The sequence below is a fragment of the Dendroctonus ponderosae genome, unplaced genomic scaffold (assembly GCF_020466585.1).
Source record: "Dendroctonus ponderosae isolate FM_Combo_2020 unplaced genomic scaffold, Dpon_F_20191213v2 Dpon_F_20191213_1, whole genome shotgun sequence".
NCBI classification, from domain to species: domain Eukaryota; kingdom Metazoa; phylum Arthropoda; class Insecta; order Coleoptera; family Curculionidae; genus Dendroctonus; species Dendroctonus ponderosae.
Genome location: NW_026017110.1, coordinates 53,026,979 through 53,049,768, shown reverse-complemented (window position 1 = coordinate 53,049,768; position 22,790 = coordinate 53,026,979). Strand labels below are relative to the sequence as shown.

At 33.4% G+C, this 22,790-nt stretch overlaps 3 protein-coding genes across 4 annotated transcripts in view; 2 read left to right on the top strand and 1 right to left on the bottom strand.

Moving 5' to 3' along the window:
- Positions 1–3,213, top strand: part of LOC109533823 — an 11,945-nt gene extending 8,732 nt beyond the window's left edge. Inside the window, exons 4-6 of the mRNA XM_019899287.2 lie at positions 2,065–2,248; positions 2,305–2,391; positions 2,842–3,213. Of these exons, the coding sequence (XP_019754846.2) occupies positions 2,065–2,248; positions 2,305–2,391; positions 2,842–3,183 (613 nt within the window). The 3' untranslated portion in view covers positions 3,184–3,213. The remainder of the gene's footprint in view (positions 1–2,064; positions 2,249–2,304; positions 2,392–2,841) is intronic.
- A 1,567-nt stretch (positions 3,214–4,780) lies between these two features.
- Positions 4,781–20,070, top strand: LOC109533821 (SEC23-interacting protein). Of its 2 annotated transcripts, none has more exons than XM_019899282.2 (10): positions 4,781–4,994; positions 16,434–16,844; positions 16,908–17,332; positions 17,383–17,512; positions 17,569–17,897; positions 17,959–18,106; positions 18,168–18,605; positions 18,667–18,804; positions 18,867–19,061; positions 19,115–20,070. In XM_019899282.2, the coding sequence occupies exons 1-10, from the start codon at positions 4,853–4,855 to the stop codon at positions 19,669–19,671; spliced, it is 2,913 nt and encodes a 970-aa protein (XP_019754841.2). In that variant the 5' UTR covers positions 4,781–4,852; the 3' UTR covers positions 19,672–20,070. The 2 variants fall into 2 exon arrangements, with proteins under 2 accessions (XP_019754841.2, XP_019754844.2); XM_019899285.2 differs by lacking the exon at positions 4,781–4,994 and adding an exon at positions 10,951–10,968.
- LOC109533822 lies at positions 5,066–14,416 on the bottom strand. The gene is made up of 8 exons (XM_019899286.2): positions 14,088–14,416; positions 13,780–14,033; positions 13,403–13,679; positions 13,121–13,345; positions 6,103–6,325; positions 5,767–6,038; positions 5,532–5,705; positions 5,066–5,480 (listed from the first exon to the last, which is right to left on the bottom strand). The coding sequence occupies exons 1-8, from the start codon at positions 14,353–14,355 to the stop codon at positions 5,329–5,331; spliced, it is 1,845 nt and encodes a 614-aa protein (XP_019754845.2). The 5' UTR covers positions 14,356–14,416; the 3' UTR covers positions 5,066–5,328.
- Positions 20,071–22,790: the final 2,720 nt, after the last annotated feature.

Genomic DNA, 22,790 nt, shown 5'->3' with positions numbered 1-22,790 from the left:
AATAAAAACGTGTATACCAGTCATAAGCCATACACGAATGCACAAACCGTGCATAAACAAAGCAAACTTTAAAATTTTACGGTTAGTTCGAGCAGCTGAATTCGAGCGGCTGAAGTTCGAAGCACCAATAGCTGAATAGATATCAAGCAAATCCATCCTGCGAGTCAGTTGATGAATATGTGACTAACAGTTCTACATGTACATGGCAACCAGGGGAAAAGTAATGTTAAGCTTATAAGCTTATCGAAATCTTTGTAGTGCCACTTGGAAGGAATAAAGAAAATGTGTTTAGTACTGCAGGAAATATGTCCAAAGCCAAACTTATTTGAAATGGGAAAACAAAAGAGAGACAAATATAAAGAATCCATAAAACTGTAGTTGTTTATCGGATAACTAAACTCTAAGCGCTAAAGTATTTATAGATTAGAGATATCTTACCAGCTTTCTGCAAGCTGGGGCCCCATCCTCCATTTTCCACTCATTAATCTCCAAAAAGTTCACTACACTTTCACAAACTACCGCACTTGCACTAAGGGCCACAATTATTCTATATTTCGCATATCGCGACACAAAGATTATCGACCGATTTTGTCCACTGTCGGTAGCAATTTGAATATTCATACACCTTTTCAAAAAAAACACCGAGGTACAGAATAAACATGATTATTTAATCATTTGCGTGTTCGCCTTTCGATGATTCATTGTTCAGCTCTTGCTTGGCAGTTCGATTTCAGTTTGTTTATTGTTGACATTTTTGTAGAAAGTGCCTATTCGCTTTGAAATATTTCCAAAGTCAAATTTTACGTTCCAACTTAACGAAAGTCAGCAACAACTAAACGAAAAACTTAAATTAAGTCATATATATTTGTCTGAATTTCATTCAGTTGCAGTGATTAATGTACAACGTCAAAATTTAAATTAATAACCGAATTAATTTTAAACAAAAAACGCCCAGAAGTCATTTAAAAATAAAACTGTTGCTCAATTCCCGAGCAATGATAAAAACCAACTAAATTTCAACTAATTAGAAATGTCCTTTAAAAGTTTTGATTTCAAGAATTATTTGCGAAAGGCGCAAAGTCAAAGACTCAAGTTAACTGAGCATGAACTGAATTCAAAAAGCAAAATACTTCCGATCGCTAACTTATAAAGGCAATGAAATAAGCAGAAAAACCACCATATAAATATGCCCGGTTGGATTACGAACAAATATGCCTCCAATAAAACTCAAAAACACATACAAACAACAGAACAATTGTAATAATATAAGGAGAATAAGAGAAAAATCGAAAATAAGCTTGAGATACAAGAAAAATGAAATAAACAACATACTAAACTGCTTTGTCTTTAAAGACAATGGAGGACAGCTCTTCTTCTATTTTCCCAATAATTGTTCTGCCCGAACACTTGCAAACAGGACAAAGAAAAATATATGTAATAAATAATTTGTAAAATTATAATAAGAATAAGAATATTGGGTTGATGGCCTGTTTGTTTAGGAATAAGGCTTATTTATGTACACTGTGGTCCAGTTTTTCCAGACGGAAAACTCCAGATAAGGTTGGAGAATCTTAAAACAATACAAGTTTGCATTATACACTATGCTTCGTTAGGAAAATTCGTGGTGAAAAAATTCAGGTTTCAAACAAAATCAATTTCATTAATTGTCGCCAAACTGATGTGGATATTTAAACAAATTTTTGTTTTGTCAGTGGCTTCGATACCAACACCTTCTTTATGATATTATATTATTTTTTCGTTTTTACTTGAAAACGCTGAGTTGTACAACTTATTAGTTAGATTTTTTGTTTCTTTTTAAAAATGTGCACTCTCGTTTGCACTAATCCAAAGCCATTTTTTTCCATTTTCCAAGGCAAATTTCTTTAAATATCTACAGCAGTTCGGCATCAAATAACATATTTGCTTTTTTCAAGCAAAATTTAAATACCCTGAATTTCCGCAACGAAGCGTATCTCGAATTTAGTTTATAAAGCATACTTATATTGTTTCTACCCTGGAACCTGGATCACCCTGAATATAGGTATTTTATGTTTTTATTTTTAGTCTTCAATTAGGTAATTTGCTCACTTACGCTTGTCGAAACGTTGCTGATTCAGTAGCTTGTGCAGCTGGATTTTTGCAAGCTGTAAGAGCTAACAGTAATCAACCCTCAATTGCTCTATTGGCTCTATATAGCAGTAGGTTTTTCTCAGGCACGCAATACAATAATTGTATTGCTAATATTGATGTACGTTATTGTTGTGTTGTTGACTTTTGATGATATTTTTGTTATTCGGATTATAGGGAGCGACAACTACAAGCAATGGGATTTGTGCTGATGGATTTTGCGACTTCGTCAGATGCATCAGGAGAACCAATTCGGAAATATTGGTCAGTCTTCTGCATTATTATTAGTACCATTCGCTTCATTCAGATCAACTCTAGATATTTGCGTGTGGCATCAAGAAGCACTATATCAGAGTATTCTACACTGATGGCCTAGAAATTCGCTTTATCAAAACATGGCTTCATTATATAATCGCAAATTTCGCAACTCGGCTCTGGTCTTTCTATAATAAAAAGATTGACATATTTAGATAATCTCTTTCTGCTTATTTAATTGCTAATTGTTAAAAACAACCTAAAACGTGAGCTCGCTGACACGAAAAATCTAAATAATTGATAACAATATTTTTTGCTTTTATTTGTTACTGATATAACTTCTGCTTACATGAATGTGATTATGTTGAAATATCCGAGTTAAATTGCGCAATATTTGTCATTTTTGGTGTTTACATCACTTAAATGCAAACGTATTATTTGAAACAAAGCTCTTTCTAGATAGCTGACTGTTACGCGATGGCAAGTCAGGATAATCCGGCCGAAGAACAAGGAGACCAAGTCATCCTTTACAAGAACATCACTTCTTGCATTTTAGCTACCGCACGATGTGCCAAGATTAATCCAATCACAGGACAGCCTCAGACAAATCGTTTAACTAACATCAGATATGGCTTTTACGGAAATCAACTAACTTCTGTTCCACTCTACAATGCTTTGCAAATTAATCCTGCAGGTGATCTTAGGATTATAGCCCTACCTGCCACCACATCCATCCAAAACTACTTTTGTCCCCGGGAAGTTAATTTAAGAGAATCTTCCTGGATGGAATATGATTGCTGAATAATTTTTTCGAATATACTATAAAATGTTTATCAGTTTTTGTATTTATAAACCCATGTATCAAACGAAATCAGGGTTGATGTCATTTGATTTTACTGGGGTGAATTTTCAATTCAACAGAAATTGTTTGCTAAACTTCTGCTCGGAGACAAAAAAGCTATACGGTGTCTGAGTAATTCGGATATTGAATCGTCTGTTTATCTTGAGCCATTCGACAACATATTAATTTTTTCGTTATCAGTCACATTTTTGGAACGAAATATTTTTCAACTTTCTTAAAATTCCAAAGAAGACTGTGCCAACAAAATTTTATTGCAAGCTTCGCGCAAAAAATCACAAAATCATTATTCGTAAACGTGAAAATAATGATAACTTAGTAAAATAAACAAGAATGAATAAAAACTTTAACAACTTAAATTAATTGAAAGATGAGATCAACTAGTAATCCAGCGTTTTCGCCCAGATTTTTTGCCTGAGTTTCACAAATAAAAAACTTTCGCGCGGAAATTGTGACCGGATATAACTTTTTTTATTTAAATTATTTAAACTATTTTAATAAAAATTAATATACGCCAACTGAAGATCCACATTACTCAGAAGACATGATGCTATAACATCGTATATCTTTTTTCTCCCTGGGCTGATCCATGTTGCTGGCAGAAACAGTGAAGCTTTGACAAGCAAAACATACCTGATATCTTACACATATCTTATGAATTAAATTATGAAAAATACAATTTTAAAAAGGGCTTCGCGTTCGTTTAGGGGCCTGAAGTTTGAAAACGTTATATTTCTAAAACGTCTCAAGAGCTATTTAGCCAACTGATTTTATCCGAACTTCTCAACGTCCAAGGCGATAGAAGCAAAAATGTTTTTAACTTTATGCTTCCGGAGTTTAGAACAGCCATTATCTCAGAAAATATTCAAATTATCGATACAGTGCTTCTGAGCTTTTGGGTAGCTTTACAACAAACCGTGTTTCACTCATGATGTGCCGCAAAATTACCTAACTTCAAAAGAAATAGAAGCAAACTTAAGAAAGCATTAAGAAGCATTAAAAAATTAATATTTAGAACATTTGTACGCGTACGTAGGTACTTCTCGGTTCCCTGTTCTTTGTGCGTATTTTTCTGCGTCTTTGGTGCATGTAATGTTCATTTAAGCCCTTTAGATCATTCATAGAAAACTAACTTTTCGATTAAAGTGATACGATAATGTTATAAATTTTATAGAAGTTTTGGAGATTATTTGAGCCTCTGCCTTTGTCTATCTCATAAGTCAAGGTTGCGAGCTTTTTAAATCAATATGTATTTAACAATATTTGAAATTGATGTAAAATCCAGGATGGACTGTAACTTCAGATCTTTCGTCCAACTTCGCACGCGATTTTAGCCGATGTAAACCCACCCAAATCCTAAAATTAAGCTGCTTGCAAAGGCGGACATCTAATGGTTGAAGCAGAAACTAATCAGATTAGATTACTATTCTAGCTGGCGTGTATGAAAACATAAATAACATAACACGACTTACTTGACATCATAGATCACAGAGTGTGCTCACCTCTGTGATGTGTGATTGACATTGACAACACGAATTTCAAGGTTTGGTGTTTGAAACAGCTGTTAACTCAAAATAAAAAAAATTCTCCAATTTTTCACTTTTAGTAACGATGACGGACCCTAAAAAACCTGTGAAAAACACCCTGTTTAACCCGTCCGTAACAGGTAGTACTTATGAGGAGTTTTCTCAGCATGCTGTGCTATTCCCAGCTATGGAGAAACCTCCTCAACCTGTGGTTGATATTACAACAGGTAAGTTACCTATTTGTATTCCTCCTTACCCATGGTCTCAAAGGAGAGCTTGTACATTTTACCCTAGCATGTAATTGACCACACTAATCTTTGAATTTATTTCCAATTAAATTCACATAGTTCATTGACTGGGGCTACATAATTAACATAATGCTTACATTCTATAAAATTAATAACTTGAATATATTATGGAACAGTGTAAAAACGTATTCTAGGCGGAAGATTTTTGTGTGGTAGATGTGCTATCACTATTGCAACTAGTGCCATATTCGAGAGCTAAGGTGTTCCATAAATTTGCCTCGTTTTGCTCTCTAATAATCCCCTGTATTAATTGTCAAATATTACCTCCCTTATAAGTTGGCAGGTCAAACGACTCCTTACTCTTCCATTTTTTCAGAACAACTACAATAATGACCGCAATCACAATTATAAAAAGAAATATGCCTAATACTATAGCGGAAATAGCCACAATACTTAATCTTGCACCTGCAAATAAACTTTATTAATATTTACCAGATACCTGAATGTTTCACTTACGATACGCGTTAAGTGCGATAGTTCTTTTATTATTTTTTCTATCTACGACAGATATCTCTAGTTCAGGATCGCAGCATGAACCACTGTAGTGTCCTATTACAGAGTCTTTAGTGCCAGAAGTATATCCCTTTGAAATTTGCAACCCTTTGGGTTCGGTATTTATTTTCAACAAGCCTAGAATATGGTACATTCATTGAAACTGTGATGCTGATTTTTAATTTAATTAATAATTTACCCGAATCCACATCTTTAGCCATGATCTCTAACGTCCAGGCGCCTTTACTACACCCTAAATACCAAATTTCAGTACAGTCACTTTGATATGAATACTCTATCTCTGGAGCAATCATGTCCAGGGGCTGGGTCAATCCAACATCCAAAATAACTTTCTTTTGTACTATTTGAAACTTAGAAGTCACCGAAAATGTAATTTGATCCTCATATGGGCCATCAGTTCCGTCTATATACAGTGTTACTATAGTACTTTCTTGAGGGTCAAGGTATCTTCTGAAATAGTGAATTAACAAATTTGCAATACGTTCGAAGTAAACTAAAACACACTCCCACTTACTTGTATGTTGATAGTTTTTGTAAAAGGTATTTCAGGTCGCTACAGGAAAATGTAACGAGCTCTGTAGAAGTCCCCCAATTAGTTACCTCGAAATATATTTCACCACTTTTTCCAGCAGCTAAGATTAGTTCTGAGCCCAATCCTACTTCTACCGTAATGGTTTGAGTTGGATATAAGTCGCTCTTACCAAGGCTGGTATATCTTTGTTTGGCCAAACCATAATCTAAACATCAGTTTAAATCATCAGCCAAACTTGTGTATTTATCATCGTTACATTACAAATGCTCATAAATTAAATTTTCCATGTTATAAAGTGAAATGATTCCTCTCTATAGTAAGTTCGGGGTTCAATAAAATGTTAAACTGGAATTTTTGGAGCCACATTAGTTAGTTGTACGCTGTAACAATTGAATGATCTCAATTCCCTTTCCTTAAAACGAAATATGTATTCTTAAAATTTGAAAACTATTTTCCAGTATTGAAGCTCGTACATTTCTGTCTGGGTATAGTTGATGTAAAGTCCATTACGACACCGTAAAAATCCGGGCGTGATCAATTTACGGCATCTTGAAATGAATTAAATAATTTTTGTACTGATACGCTACCAGTATTGGTTTTAGAATATTTTCAATTTAATTATCTATCGAGCAGTATGGTAAATGTGAGGTTTTGTTATATGTTTTATTGCTATTCAAAAAGTTTTCAATTCGCTGTTGAACAATTTCATTCGCTTGTTTTTCTGCGTTTCAATCCGTCAGTAACTAAGGAAGTTATGCTGGAAATTTTCCCATTTTCTTTTGCCTATATATCCGGCATTTTCTACCGCTTTTCCTCATTTTGCTTACCTGCCACCCATGGATATTAGATACGATAGGCCCAGACAGTATCAAATTTATTTTCCTATTGTGCTTGAAGTTTTAATAGTTTTCCAGTACATTTTACTGTCCATTGATGCGTTATTTTATAAATTTATGTAACTATTTGAAACAATTGATTAGGAAACGGTAAAGTTTAACTCGCGGTGTCTTTGCGATTGGTAACTGGCAAGGAGTTTCATTCAAGTTTTATACTGGCTTTGCAGGAATTTTACCAGAATGACGGTTAAAATTTGAATTTTTTTCTTGAGGGGCTTTCAGGAAATATTCTTTGGCAGCTCCTTATATGCTGTATGACACTTATAAACCACAAAAAAATTGTTGAGAGAGTTATTAGTATTACTTGAAGATCTGCTTTTGAACATATGTTTTTTTATATCAACGTGTCGCTTTATAACTCTTTTTTATAAAGCAACGTTTTAAATTAGTTTAATACTGATTTGGCACACTATTAGAATATCTGAACATTGAATGAGACATTGTGAACTTTATGTGTTGGTTTAAATTTGCTGGTTTGGAAAATTGCGATCTATAAATATTCCATGAAAAATCATCATTTAGGCAGATGCTAATCGAATTACAGTCGGCCGCTTTGTGGTGGTGTGCATTCACCGAAGATGGGAATAACGGAATATTATTTATTTATTATAACGAATATAACAAATAATATAATTTAAAGCTATATTTATAACGTTATAAATTTCGTTTGAATACTTGCTTATGATGACCACAGCTTATTTTATAGGCAAACGTGAACGAAAATAACTGACCGTTTTCACTTCGTCTACATGGTGATTTAAAATTGAGTGCAATAATTTGAGGACCAAGTCTTACCGAAAAATAAGGAAATAAATTCATATACTTAAACATAAGAACAAACGCAAAATAAGAAAAAAAACGCTTCGGGTGCAAAATACAGAGCGTCAAAGTTTGTAAATTTTTTTATCTAGAATCTAGACTATGCAGTCCTGCTCTACTTTGGCTTTTTCTCTGTTTAATAATAGCAATACAATTAACGAATTTTATCAAGAATTTATGAATATACTAAATAAAGGGGTTTTTTGTGATTCATCTGCAATTACATTGAACAAGGGATATGAAGGAAAATCTGTCGTCAGACAGGTAAAAAAAGAATGAATATGAATATGAATAAGAAGAATAACCCTAGAAAAATTAAGACATTTTGGAATTTAATAATCAGTTGGCATGTCTAATATTGTAGAGCATAATAAATTAGCTATGTTTCAAATTTCAAACAAATATCTGAATAAGTTTATAAAGAAAAAACGTTTGAAGTTTTCAAACATGACATCATGTATTTTGAAAGAAAGCGTTTGCGGACCGACGTTGATATGAATTTTTTTCTTATTTGGGAACGTTAAATACTATTTTAAAGTTAAAACATAAAATTTTTAATTACCCTGTATAATTCCAATTAAATGGTGTACATATTTTAGCGTTTCTTTTATATTTTAAGCTGTCACTATCAATCTGTAAATTAAATAGAAAAGAAAAAAATTCTGGATCATTATACTCATATAATGTTTCATTAATTATTTACATTTAGAAATATATATTAATTAATATTTCTCGTAGAAAGACGAGTCCTGCTGTTACTAATTAAATACGGAGATTTTACCGGGAAAAAATTGTTCGGATATTATTGAGAATTAGCAATAAAGGGTTTGAAAGTTTTGAAAAAAATTCATGAAATGTGCGTTTTCAGATTCAAAGCTTAAGCGAATCATGAATAGAATCAATAAAATAGAATCAAGCCGTTATATGTCGCAATATTTGTTTCGTTGTTCAACTCAATTGCAAAAAAAATATCCTTTCAAACTTGTGAAATATTTAATTTAAAAAATAACAGATTGAGAACTAAAGCACTAGAACAATAAGTAGATCCAGTACAAATACACTAGCCGCAACACAATTAGCGTTTTAAACACTTAAACGCTACACAATTAGCATTATAAATGCCAGACGAGCGGCCGCTATTTCCAATAATATAGCTTTGACCGAAAATGTATGTACTGGAACTATTTGTTGAATTCGCCATCGCTAGTATTCACCAAAGCGATTAAGAGCGAATATTTGGTTTCGTTCATGTATGCTTCATCGTGTTCGCTCAATATATTGACATCTTGTTCATATCAGAATCAATATATTTATGTTCGCAGTTGATCTGACTATTTTCTGCGAACGTTTAATTAATCTTAGTCAGTACTGCTTTTGTTGTATCGAGTTTATTAAAAGAAAATAACAAAAAACGATTTTATAACTCTCGTTTATCCTTTCAAAACATCTGAACAAATTGTATGGAAAACGAGGAAATAAAAAAATACCTACAAATATCCCGATAAAATTTATGTTAAATTAAATTGAAGTATTACAGTGAAACAGTTAACCCGGTCTAGGAGAATGGCATACATCACAAGCATTCGAGTGCGGACAGAATGCGATATGAAAATTTCATCTACATTGAACAAGCATAAACAAGCGATCTTTTTGGAACGCAAACAAACGTTTGTTCGCTCGATAACCCGACCTCATTAGATGATTATTGAAAATGCTCACTCGCTCGTGTTCGCTCTTGCTCGCCTTATTGGTGAATACGTGAACTGTAAGACCCTCGAGCACCCGAACACTCTCACACTAGCACGGCAGATGTGCCATTTTTGTTCAGGAAGCATCTCAATACCAGATGAAAGGATGTCAACACTCTTAGAATGGAAGATCATTTTGACCGATGCTGTTCTGAAGTGGTGATTAATAATAAATTAATTGTGGTTTGCGTACATGGACCACCACATTTTGTGAGGGCCTTAGTTTGTTGATAAGCAACATTGAGAAAGTGTTTCATGTTAACTTTAAGTCTGTGATTAATTTTTAAAATGAACTCTGCAACTTAAAATGTATAACAATGTCGTCATGTGTAAAGTTTACCTTTCTTATGAAGAATTCAGTGAAGCTTTCTACATGAGGAACGTCCGGAATCCACGATGTGTTTATTGGAAGCAAATTAATTATTGTGAGAAAAAGCTGTCGAAGATAATGAATTTGGTTGCAACTGAATGGCTAATTGCTGAAGTTATATTAAAGGCAGGACTTATAAGCTGAAAAGAACGTCTTGAGCTTGATATGGTCAAAAACTTATAGATAGCAGATTTTTCGTGATAGCGAATTCTGGAAGGGACTGAAGGACGATATCTTATAAAAAATCGAACGCAGCTAGACCGATAGATTATAGATGGAAAATCAGGAATATGCTTAATTAGGATAAAAAAGTGTCGAAAAAGTATCTAGTTGCAGAATTTGAAATATAATGTGCCTACTGTATTTTTTGATATGTTGTACTTTGTTTGCTTTCTATGTAATATGAGGAATAAATTATTTGAGTACTTTATAAATTCAATAGATTTTCATTCATCCATCTTATAGAAAAAAGTAGAGAAATATTAAACATGCGTTTTTTTTCTATAGCTAGGTGCTCTTTGCATGTTGATGTAAATCGTGATTAATTTTTTTTAAATCAACAATTGAACCCTGCTGTAATGCAATGAATGACCGAATAAACCATTTGACCTCAACATTGTCTACCATTTTCATACGAGTACATCGTATTCATTACTCTGATGACTCTGGTGTTAACTATTACGGTGTAAAAGTATACATTTTCATGTACGTGAATATGTCGCTCATCAATTCATCCATGCACATGTTCCGGGTTATTTCTTTACAAACGACACGCATACATATACTTATTTAATATGTGTTTTTTTACTAATGTGTGTCATTTCGTATCTTTATTTAATGTACATGTGATGATGGATACTATCGGTGTTTTCTGTGACATACTTTGTCTTGCCGTTGTTAAATTAGTTACACATATTGCCCAATAGTGTCTGAACAAAGTTATCTTAACAGTTATCAATTCTGTGACTTATCCTGTCGGTTACGCCTCATTTCAACATATCCTTTGAAAACCCATGTAGGTATTAATGTTTTTCCTTTATTAATGTTAGTCATTATTGCAACGTTTCAAATTTTTAAACGCTAACAATTGGAGTAAAATATGCAAAAAAATAACGAATTGAAAAGTGCTGAACGTTCTTTGACTTTCGAACGCTCACGCTACAGAAGGGTGTCAAATACAGAGTGTTTTATTAATGCCTGTGATACTGTAACCGGGTTGATATTACCTTTGGAATATACGCATTTAGCGAACGTTTTAAATCGATTGAGATGTTAGAAAGTATTAAATGGCGGCAATTTAATATAATTAGTACTGTTGAACGACGGAAAAAATAAATGCCCTCGACTGAAACGGAATAATAAATATTAAATTGTGGTTTTTAGATTAACTATTATAAAGATTCACTCAAGCTGCACAATTGAAGTTCTCCAGTTTTAAAAGTTTTAAAGCCAATATTGGACCGACAGTTAGCCCGATTATAAAAAGTTAAACTTTTCTATTTTTAATAACATATACTTTGATAAAATTAGCCCTATCGAGCGAGTAGTTTTGAAAGTTTCCCAGTGACAAAAATACAAACATTCCATTTTCACGATCAATTTTCAATGGCAGTAAGGACAATGCATAAAATATATGAATACCATTCATACACTCATTAGATTTTCGTACACGCTTGTATATCCGGGACTAGTTGTGAAATAGTATTTACTTGAGTTTAGTTGGGCCAATATATTGATAACAAATCTGATTTGAAATTGTAAGTACTGGTAAATATACAGCTTCAACGCAGATTGATAAGTTTGTGTAAAGAAATACGTTAACACAAAGAGCAGCAAGGTCAAATCATTTTTCTTCTTTCGCAGCTTACATCATATGTTTAATGACGTATCTATTATCTATCTGACTGTCTGCCTTGTACAAAGTCTGTTTAAATATGTTTGTAATAAAAATAATATTGATAGTTTACTAAAATCGCTCTTTGCTGCGCTGCGCTGCTAAACAAGTTGTGTGTGTCAAGTTGTACACTAGCACTAAAGTGATTCTGATCTCTCTACTTAATTTCACTGTTTCATTGGCTTTAAGGTAGGCTGACAAAGTGTATATACTTTATTTAATTTCCTTAAGATTTGCAATGTAATTAATCTCAGTTGCTATTTTCTCAATTTTTACATTTAATTCTTAATTCCAAAAATTGCAAAGAAAACGTTAGCTTAAATTTCATGATCATAAAATGTAAACTTCTCATATCTATTTATTATTTATTTACCATTATTATATTTATCCGTAATTGCCACTTTTGCATTACGTGGTTCATAACAATTTACGGAATTTGCAGAGTGAATGATACTGAACGAATTGGGAGCTTTCGGGATGGTTTAAGAGAGCAAAATTCTTGCCTAGGTGACTTGCACACTTGTGCTTGAATATTTTATTTTAAACACTTCCGGTTCTAACGGGAGATTAGTTTATCGATTGGCACTTTAGTGCTGCTATAACTGGCCATTTAAGTAACATTTTTCCACACAAGTGGATTGAAAAAGTGGATATGTCCAATGACCACCCAGTTCCTCCGATTTAACGCCATTAGATCTTCAAAACGGGATGAATGTAATGCGGAATTATCCAGAAATGATGAGTAGCACCCAGTTCAATGTCAATCGCAGTTTGGGAAGTTAATTGTAATTTGCGCTTATGAGAAACGGTCGTTTATGGGACTTTGATCGAGTTTTGATGGATTTTTATGCTTTTGTGAAACCTATTTTGGCGTGAACCCCACATTCTTGGCGCGTTAATCAAATAAATAAATTATGTTCAATCCGTCACAGATTTTTATTGGCACTTCAACTTGATAATAATGTTTACTGGTACAAGATAAATTGGTAAATGGCAAGAAAATATGAATATTTTTTTGCGCATTCAATCGAAGGGTGAAGGCTTCCACAACAACACTAGAAGCGATTAAGCAAAAAGTTAATGTAGTTTTTGTATAAAGACACTCAAGAAATTACGATTTGCCCGAAGCGGATTCACGATAAACAAAGTATGATGTTGTAGTCTTACATAGGAAGAAATCCACTGCAAATTTGATCAACTTTGACCATCAATAGCAACTAAGCCAGTCATACACTAAATTATTAATACATATATGAATTGAAACTTCACTCACCCTTCTTAGCATCACTTCTAGGCAAATCCGAAGTCGTCAAAGCAAATACACTAGCATTATAAGGTTCCAGTAGGTTTTCGATTTTTAGCATCCATGTTCCCAAGTTAGATTGATTAAACATGGAAAAGTTCAAATATAGTTGAAAGCCCCAATTTTCTTTTTGAAATTGCGATCCTTGTAAGTAGTTTATTTGATTAAAATGGTTCGAAAACAAATACTTGTGACCTGGAACAGTTGTATTGAAATTACAGCTGCAATTAATAGCGATTTACTGGCTCTTACCCTTTGGAGATATAAGACATCCGTATGTGGTTTTAGGACTTATTGTTATGTGGATAGCTGTAACGTTATAGCCTATAACCAACGGCAACTCCAGTAAATTAGTTAAATTTTTCATTGAAAAAATAAGGGATATTTTATTGCGTTCAATATCTGCGGTGTATTTGTAGTTTTTATTTCGGTATGGTGGAGTAATATTTAGTTTTCTGCCACCAGATGATTCGAGAATATTACTCAGCACGTTATTAGTTATATTTTCCTCATTGTTTATAGCGTAAACCTAAAATGAATTTTTATTTCGTCGCAAATTATACATTTTACCCCCGCCTTTCCAAAAAATGTTATAAGGAGGGTTGTTGCACGGTTAAGAAAATACTTACCGTTATATTCTTACTCAAAATACTATCCAAAGCAATTTGTTCGAGATATTTATCTTTATTTATAACAAAGTCACTAAAAACTATAATCGCTCCATTGTTTGGCAAAATTCGAGCAGTGTGGATGATCGCGAATAAAGGCAATGATTGATTTGAAATTAAGTCAATTTCTGGATTGCTTTGGAATTCCAAATATTCCAGGCTATCATAAAAGCTATATTTGTTGTCTAAGCTACTTGCCAAAACAGCCGAAACACCTTAAATTAAAACTTATTCCAATTAATGTGATTATAAACTGTCCAAATACGAACCTGACGAGTTAAAAGTTATGAGCCAAAAATCCGTTCCGCTGTAGCCATTTGCTTTATTCATATTTGGAACACCTTTTAGAAAATTCAGAGCATTTTCAAAATCGATTGGTGAATTTTCAACTAATAGAGCTATATATTTGGCGCCAATATCAATATCATCGACTGTGTGCGCATCATCGAGTAATTCATATTTATATGATAATTCATCACTTCTCGCTGCACCGTGAAAAAAAAACAACACAATCACTAAACTGTATGTGTGACACATGTTTTAGTTAATTTCCAATGACCAACTGATAGGGTTCGAAATTGTACGCGGTTTTTGTACTAAAATATGGCATGTGGGTTTGGTCGGATGTTTGCAAACAAAAACAGCCATAAACGATTTGATCAGCTAAGGTTCATAGGCAAAGGTTATAATTCTTTTTCGGTCATCGTTTAATCAGCATTGGCACAAAGAAGCTCATCAACAGAATATATTTATTATTTTAGCGAAAAACAACTGGGGATTTTAACATTGCTTTCAGACTTTTGGCCTTCATCCGCTAAGCCAGTCCACTGCAAGTCGTTCAAAGGGTTAAATAACAAAGTATTGCTTGCCGCATTGTATTTTTATCAATGTCGAGTGTATGCGTAACTCATATTGGAAGTAGTTTGTAGTTAGAAGAATAAATCCTGTCTTTTATCTAGTTACAGTTAATTGTTGCAAAAATTGCTTATTTGCTTTGATGCATAGCACCGGATTTATTTGCATATGTTAGAGGCAAACAAATTACAAATTGAAGCTTTACAGTGCAGAGGTGGGGAAAATATAAAGACAGGTTTAGGATGTACGATTTATTTAGGAAGAGTACATCCATAACGAAACTAACAATATTTTCGAACTAGCAGTTAACAGTTTAGCAGTCGCCAATCAACGACGGGTTAGTTCATCATTAAAATCGACCTGTCGCTTAATCTGTCCAAATGTTTATTGTTTATATTTAATCTTTCCATTTTTTTGAGATCGCTATTAGGTTCTCTCAATTTTCGTACCGCAACGTCTTTTGTCCAAGTATTAAATGCGTATGCAATTGTTTGAAATTTAAATATTACACGCTCAGTTGTTTACTCTAAAGGTTTTTGTGTTGAATTAACAAGCTGGTTGTCCGAAAAAGTCTATATTTACACGTAAAAAAAAAACGTTTTGTGGCATGCCCCGAAATAACAAAAATCAGTTTTTTTGAACCGTTTGAAGCTCTTTTGAAGATAATCCATAACTTTTCCTGATAACTTAATCTGTCGTTTTTTACTACTTTCCTCAAAAAATATTTTTTTTTGGTAAACTCAATGTACAGTTTCGAAAGGAACAAATTGCGCCTAAAATAAGCTTTAAAATCTCCGAATATTGCTTAGCTTTAATCTATTCACATTGAAAAATGTAAATCAGTTTGTCCAATTCTAGTAAAGAAAAGTTTACTTTTGTAGAAAAAACTCGTAATTTTTCCTGATCGTTTAATCTGTCATTGACCTCTTACTACACTCCGCAAAAATAAGATTTATCGCAGTATTTTTTGACCGATTGTCGAAATTGAATGGACATTTCTGAACGGAACAAATTTTTTTTTAACGCGAATATATTCAAATTGGAAAATATTAATGAGTTTGATCAACCCTAGTAAAGAAAGTGAAAGAAAACTCGTGATTTTTTTAGTACCAAACGTAAAAGCTTTTTATTGAATGAATTTTTTGATGAAATGAAGAAACTCCAGGCCGTAATGTATGTCCAGCAAATTCGAGACATTTTACACCAAAATGAATTATAAATAATTACATTGCAAATTCCTAAGTGGTTTCAAATATACGGAATGGTTTATCTATTACCGATATAAATCAGGTTAAAATGAAACTACTTGTATCAAAAATCAAACTGGGAATTTATACATTTCCAGGGAATTTACATCCATGATAAATGATGATGTTCTGATTATTTAGAATATCAGTTTTAAATGTGCTTGGAAATATAATATCCGGTACAAAGTTTCTTATTCCTGTTTTTATTTGTTCGATTTGTTCAGAACAATACAAGACAGATGTGAAGTGAGGATTTTTTTGCAAATATCCCCAAAAAAAGTTTTTTCCCGTTTTTATTTAGCAGTTGTAATTTATATGGCTATATCATATACAAAACTCTCCCCAGTGCTATTTATCTAGCAATAAAAAACACAAACATAATCAGAATACAAAAACCATTAACTGAGAAAAAAAAATATTTTGGCTCTTAAAGTATTATACTTATTTAACAGTCCTACAACTACCACATACGCCAGTATATCCGTAGAAATAATTCTGGAATTTTAATTCTAGATCAAATTGTACAGAATTTGGCTTCGACCGAGCAATATGCAGCTCCAGCAGTATTAACCCCAGTAGAATCTTTTACTTTCCATCCGCAACCTTCTGCCGGCTCATTTCTTCAGCCGGAAACCCAAGAAGTTAACGTGGAAACCCCCGAACAACCATATCAAAATACTTCCCAACAATCCGCTTCTAATTTAACTTCTGTATTATCATCTTTTTCAAACTACTTGAAATTTGGCAGTAGTAACCGTCAGAAGGAAAGTATAGATTCGGACGCATATACTGCACCTGCTCCAGCTCTTTTAGATAGCTTTATTAATCAGGATACCAGTAACGCACCACCTGTACCATTGTTCGACCCAACAGCTCCATTGCTGCAACCAAGTCAAGTATCAATTCCACCTCCGGCAATTTCAGGTTCGTAAATATATCGCATGGATTTGTCAAATTGAAACATGAGAATGTTCAACTTTATTCTAGGCCCTGTTAATTCATTTCGCCGTTCAGAACTTAAACGTCCCACGTACGCAAAAGTTCCTGGTCTTTCCGGTAGTACAAGTAATAACTCATTGCCAGCTGGAAATATAGCTCCAAGTTATTTTCCCCCGGCAATTCCTCCACCAGTCGTGTCGTCAATTTTTCCTCCGGTTGTGCCTCAACCTTCATTATCTCCTGCTAGCTCCACTTCCTCTATTCAGGACGTTACATTCGCTCTTAATAGCCAGTTTAAACCTATTAATCCTCAACCACCATCTGTTCCGGCTGTTAAACCAAATATTCCTCAACCTCAACATTCCACGCATAGTATCAATTTAGGCCCAGTAATGGATGCCATTCCTGCTAACGAGGCTTTGCACCGACCACCAACAGAAACTGATAGTAATTCTACATTAGCTACAAATATCGTAAGTTGATATCGAACTTTCTCAGCTAGGATTTCAGAGAGACCTTTTAGGCACAGACTAGCAAGACCTACAGACCTGTTTACCATCATTGGTTCTATCAGAATGTCGCAGAAGATAAAATCTCATGGCTGCCATTTTCCACGGTGGATTCTCTTGCTTTAGAGGATGCGTTTATCTCAAGTAAATAATACTAAGGTGAAGACATTGTTTGTGCAATTACCATTTTGCAACCTTAGATGATTTGGATCCTGACAAAGTTATAGCGACAGATGGTGGTCGTTATGACGTGAATATTTTACGACGGCAAAAATGCCCAGTATATTGGAAAGGAACGGTCTCAGAGGTCAGGCGTTGTTCTTGGTTTTACAAAAATGATATCGACAGACAGTATGTGCCATATGATGAAAATATAGCAGCAACGTTGGAAGGAGAGTTTAAAATTGCGTTTGAATTGAGTCAGTGGCATCGAAAAGTGAAATTGGCAAGCGGAGAAACGGTGGAATTCCGTGCATCAAATGATTTAGTGTTGCTTCCTCCTCAATCAACAACCGATGCAGCTTCACAGGTAAACTGTGTGATTGTTTAAAACTTGTTAAACATATTAGGTAACATTCCATGCTGTCTAGATGCCAATAAAGCCTAAGATTGTCAAGCGAGGCATGGATGAATTTGATATTGACGATGGGGAACCGGCGAAAGTCGATCATCTTTTATTAATGGTTCATGGAATCGGAAAATTCTGTGACCTTAGATTTAGAACTGTAGAAGAATCTGGTAATAATTCGTAGCTTTTTTCGCTTCTCCGCAATATTGCGTGTCTGCTGATTTGTTCTAGTTGACGAATTTCGTGATATTGCTCTACAGCTGACACAGGCTCACTACCGATCTGCTTGTGAGCAAGGAGTTATTAATAGAGTGGAGATTTTACCTATTAATTGGCATGAAAGACTTCATTCGAATGAAACTGGAGTAGATGATCAATTAAAGAAAATTACCCTGCCAAGCATTCCAAGACTTCGAGAATTGACTAATGGAACCATTCTGGATGTATTGTTCTACACAAGTCCCATGTACTGTCAAACTATTATTTCCACCGTTGGAGAGGAACTGAATAGGGTTTACAACTTATTTAAAGAAAGAAATCCTTCTTTTCGGGGAGGAGTATCTATTGGAGGTCACAGTTTGGGATCTTTGATTATTTTTGACCTGCTTGCACATCAACATCCAGACGACACAAGTGATGAAGCTACTAGGGAAGAAAGTCCAAAAGAAGGTTTTAATTTATTTTATACATTTTCTGGACTTTGTTCGCAAAAAGCTGTTTTTTTTTTCAGATACCCCCGGGAGCAATAAAACACTTTGTAGGAGAATAAGTTACATGATGGGCACAGTTGATGCAAACCAGCCAAAAATATCCTACCCTCATCTCGATTTCAAACCACATACCTTCTTTGCTCTGGGAAGTCCCATTGGTAAAATAAGCCTAGTAAATCGAAGTGATTCAAATCGCTTCTATGCAACTTGATATTTGCAGGTATGTTCGTAACAGTCAGAGGACTTGCGCAACTTGGAGAAGATTTTTGTCTTCCCACATGCCCATCTTTCTTTAATATATTCCATCCATATGATCCTGTGGCATACCGGATTGAAGCTCTGATCAACCCAGAATTGGCCAAACTAAAACCTGTGCTTATTCCTCATCATAAAGGCAGGAAAAGGATGCATTTAGGTAAGCCTTAATTAAGTGAATTTTAAATGTGTTCTAACAGGGAAGTTTTCTAGAATTAAAGGAAACAATGGCTAGAGTGGGTGCTGATCTAAAGCAAAAAGTTGTCGACTCGATGAAAAGTAAATGGAACCCGTTTTATCAATTTGCCTTCTTCCAACGAGAAGAACCTGCAGCAGAAGAGAAATCAAATGAAGGGACACCCGTTTCACTCGAATCTACATCGGAGGAAGGTGAAGGGGTAGAACCCGAACCTGAACCTGAATTCATTGACTTTAATATGGGGCAGCTAAATAATGGTAGACGGATTGACTATGTCCTGCAAGAAGCCCCGTTGGAGATCGTGATTGATTATTTGTCTGCTATCAGCAGTCACGTGTGTTACTGGAGGTCTGAAGATAGCATCTTAATGATTATAAAAGAGATTTACTCGTCTTTAAAAATCGAAACCGACGATAAAATTCCTCAACAAACCATGACCATCGTAAGACCCCCACCTTTTCCAAACACTCAAAGGCAATTATTGGCTGCAGGAATGAAATCTACGAGTCCTTTTTGTGCAAGGGACGATGTACCTCAAGACCAGAGGACTGGTTTTTTGAGGAAAACATAGTACATGCTTTACTATTCAATCTATCGCCCCATAGTAGAGAGATATGCACCCTTTCTATTGATTAAGCAGCATTCTACTGTTAAAAAACGGAGAGTCAAATTTGCATCCTGATTCAGAAAACGAAACTGTGATTAAGAGATTGTTGTTAATAAATCAAATATTTAAATATTTACTGTTAACTAGTTGTTCTTCGTATTTAGCAAATATTGGTTGATTTTAGGTTCAGTTATTCATTTTTCTATCTTCCCAGTCTTGTAATATCTGCTTTTATAAAGACATACTTAAATTACGTTTTTTATATTGAATATCGGTTCATATACAGGGATTTTATCTTCGAATTTCGATTCGTATCTATGACAATTGTACAATCAAATAAAGATACTTATTCAAGCTTATAAACGTGTTGTTTTTTTTCTTTATCTTTTTATATTTATATTACATTTATTGCCTATCAAGTAAAACTGAACGCAAAGTGCCATAAAAAAAAACTTTATTGGAGATTAGTGTGTATACCTCATAAAAAACTGAACTTTCTGTCCAGTCCCAAACAGTTATTATTTTGGGAACACTACGGCACATAAATTCGAGATAAATAAAAGTAGAGCTAGCTTAAGTGATAAATCAATTGTAAGAGTTTATCGTGAGCTGAAATAGTAAATTGTACTCCCTAATGCTCCAAACTAACCGAGTTTTTAACAAATTGCAATTTGGCGTGAGTCCACACATATTTATTAAAATAATGTGCTCCATCAACGACTGTATCCTTACATAAACTGAATCGTGATAATAAATAATAATTTTGGAGGATTTTCAATGTTAATTTTTTATTATGAATTTTCAGGGCCTCGAAAAAGATGACTTTTTAAAATCTACAGAGCCAACATTCCATAAATGTAAAACGAATATCTATAATATCTCGTTAGTCACAAAGGTATCATCTTCCGCTGATTTTATTTAAACCTTAATTAATTTTAAGTTTAAGCAGCTTTATTTTAATATGCAAGCTTTCTTCGATCTTTCCATCTTGTTTGGGTTTAGTACGTTTATTTAATGCGAAACAATGTTCAGTTTTCCCGTTACTACTTTTTAGGCATTTATTATTCGTCAATTTGTGCTTTATATCTCAAATTATTATGCAGTATTTTACATATTTGTTTACTTTGCTCCAATTCTAGTATATATTTTATTGGATCAACTTTTTCCTTCCAGAGCTTGATTGTTGGTGTTTATTGCATTAATTTTCAATTTGTTATTTAAAAGGAAGTCATCAAACGGAAATTATTTTTTATTTTTATATATTCAAAATCTTCATACGTGCATTTTTAACACATATACAAATATTTCATGTATATAATATTTCGGAATTCCTGCAAAGTAGCAGGTAGGTACACGCAGATATTAACAGCATAATTAATTTGGGATGATGTGATAATGTGTATAAATAATTATCACTCGTCAGGGACTCAGAAGTATGTCCAATGTGGATTGCGCTTTTAAAATAATACCGAATAATGTAATAATAAATGTAACTGTTTATGTAATGAAAGCGTAAAATTTTTTCAATTCTAAGAAATAAATTCATATCAAATGGGTAGAGGTAAGTAAATAAGATGTCTGAAAACGTTATCAATCGTGAGATAATTCATTATGTAGTTTAAATATTTCCTTGTTGCAAAATTTCTCAGCTCACTATATCCTGTAAGCAAATATGAATATTTTATACTAGATTACTCGGTATAAAATAATACAGAACATAATAAATACATAAATAATGTAAAATTATAACTGCATTAATAATAATATTTGTTAAATGAATAAAGAGTTAATTAATAATTTGTTAAATCATAATGATAAAAATTCTTAAAATATCCCCAATCGTTTCTTTTGAACTTTTTAAGGACACATTTGGAATATATTTTGGGACAGTGTAGTTGCGTTTGTAGCTAAGTGTACAAGAAAGGGAAAAAAAGCGATATAATTATGAAAACTAAATGATTAAAAAACCAACAGCTCCCAGTAATAAATCTCAGTCATCAGCGATCAACAGAGTTTTGTTCTTTACATATTTCGATTTTGGTATTTAATGCATGTTGTTTTTGTTCTTTGTTGAATTTGGTGTTAATCTCCATTTAAAACGTGTTTTATATTGTCTTTTAGTATCTGAAGTTCGCTACTGCTGCCCCTGAATTTTTTCCCTGTGCAATAAGCGCAGTTTAAGTACATTATATACGTTTATCGGTAAATACATGTCTAAGAATTCCTTGAGAGTAGCATACGAGCAGAATATATCTATTCAGAAAAACCAAGATAATTAAGTGACCTCCAGAGCTGTAGGTCTGTTTCTCGACCTCTGGGAGTGTGGAATATTGGGAACAATTTACATTTAAGTTTAAATAATTAATAAAAATAGAAATTTAAATGTAAATTATTTTACAGCTAACAAAGAAATCGCCATTCTATATGTATATAAAGCTGTACAACGTTGTATCCGACCGATTATGCAACTTAAAAGAATATTGTTAGCTTAAAAATCTAATGTATAGAACCCTAAAAGCATGTTTCGTTTGTGTTTTATTTCGTGGATTCCACTATTTGTGATAAAATGGCTCTTAATTTCATATTCTGTAGCTGAAATCAACAAAATTATTATTATCACTTAGTATAATCTGTTTTATTAAATTTACGTATGTTATAAATTATACATACACATTATAACACATATTATACATATTATAAATACATAATATACATATATATTATAAATACACGTATGCTATAATAAAAAAATTATATTTTGCTCAACCCAACCTTCCTTAAGGATGTCTCCTCTGCTAGTGGGACGTCATCTAATTGAGCACATTAAAAGAATTAAAGCATAATTCGTGAGCTGCGAAAAATCGCAGCGGTATTATTTAAGACGCATGTAGAGCTAAAGTGGTTAAAGAATATTAAAGGCAAAAATATCCTATTTCTTCGGTGCTAGTTTGCAATTGACATTTCCTTTCAAAATGTTTATTTTGCAGTTAAATCGTTTAAATTTAATGAGAAAAATAGGCGGTTTTAAGAGCGGGCATATACACACGCACATTACCAAGCCGAAATAGCAAATTAAACTTTTA

Excerpts from the sequence above, each read along its gene's own strand:
- LOC109533821 (XM_019899282.2), top strand. The coding sequence starts at position 4,853 with ATGACGGACCCTAAAAAACCTGTGAAAAACACCCTGTTTAACCCGTCC. Across the intron at positions 17,333-17,382 it reads CTACATTAGCTACAAATATC|GCACAGACTAGCAAGACCTA; the intron begins GTAAGTTGATAT and ends GAGACCTTTTAG. Across the intron at positions 19,062-19,114 it reads CAGGAAAAGGATGCATTTAG|AATTAAAGGAAACAATGGCT; the intron begins GTAAGCCTTAAT and ends GAAGTTTTCTAG.
- LOC109533822 (XM_019899286.2), bottom strand. The coding sequence starts at position 14,355 with ATGTGTCACACATACAGTTTAGTGATTGTGTTGTTTTTTTTTCACGGT. Across the intron at positions 6,326-13,120 it reads TAGAAGTGATGCTAAGAAGG|ATTATGGTTTGGCCAAACAA; the intron begins GTGAGTGAAGTT and ends ACTGATGTTTAG. Across the intron at positions 5,481-5,531 it reads TATCGCACTTAACGCGTATC|GTGCAAGATTAAGTATTGTG; the intron begins GTAAGTGAAACA and ends GTTTATTTGCAG.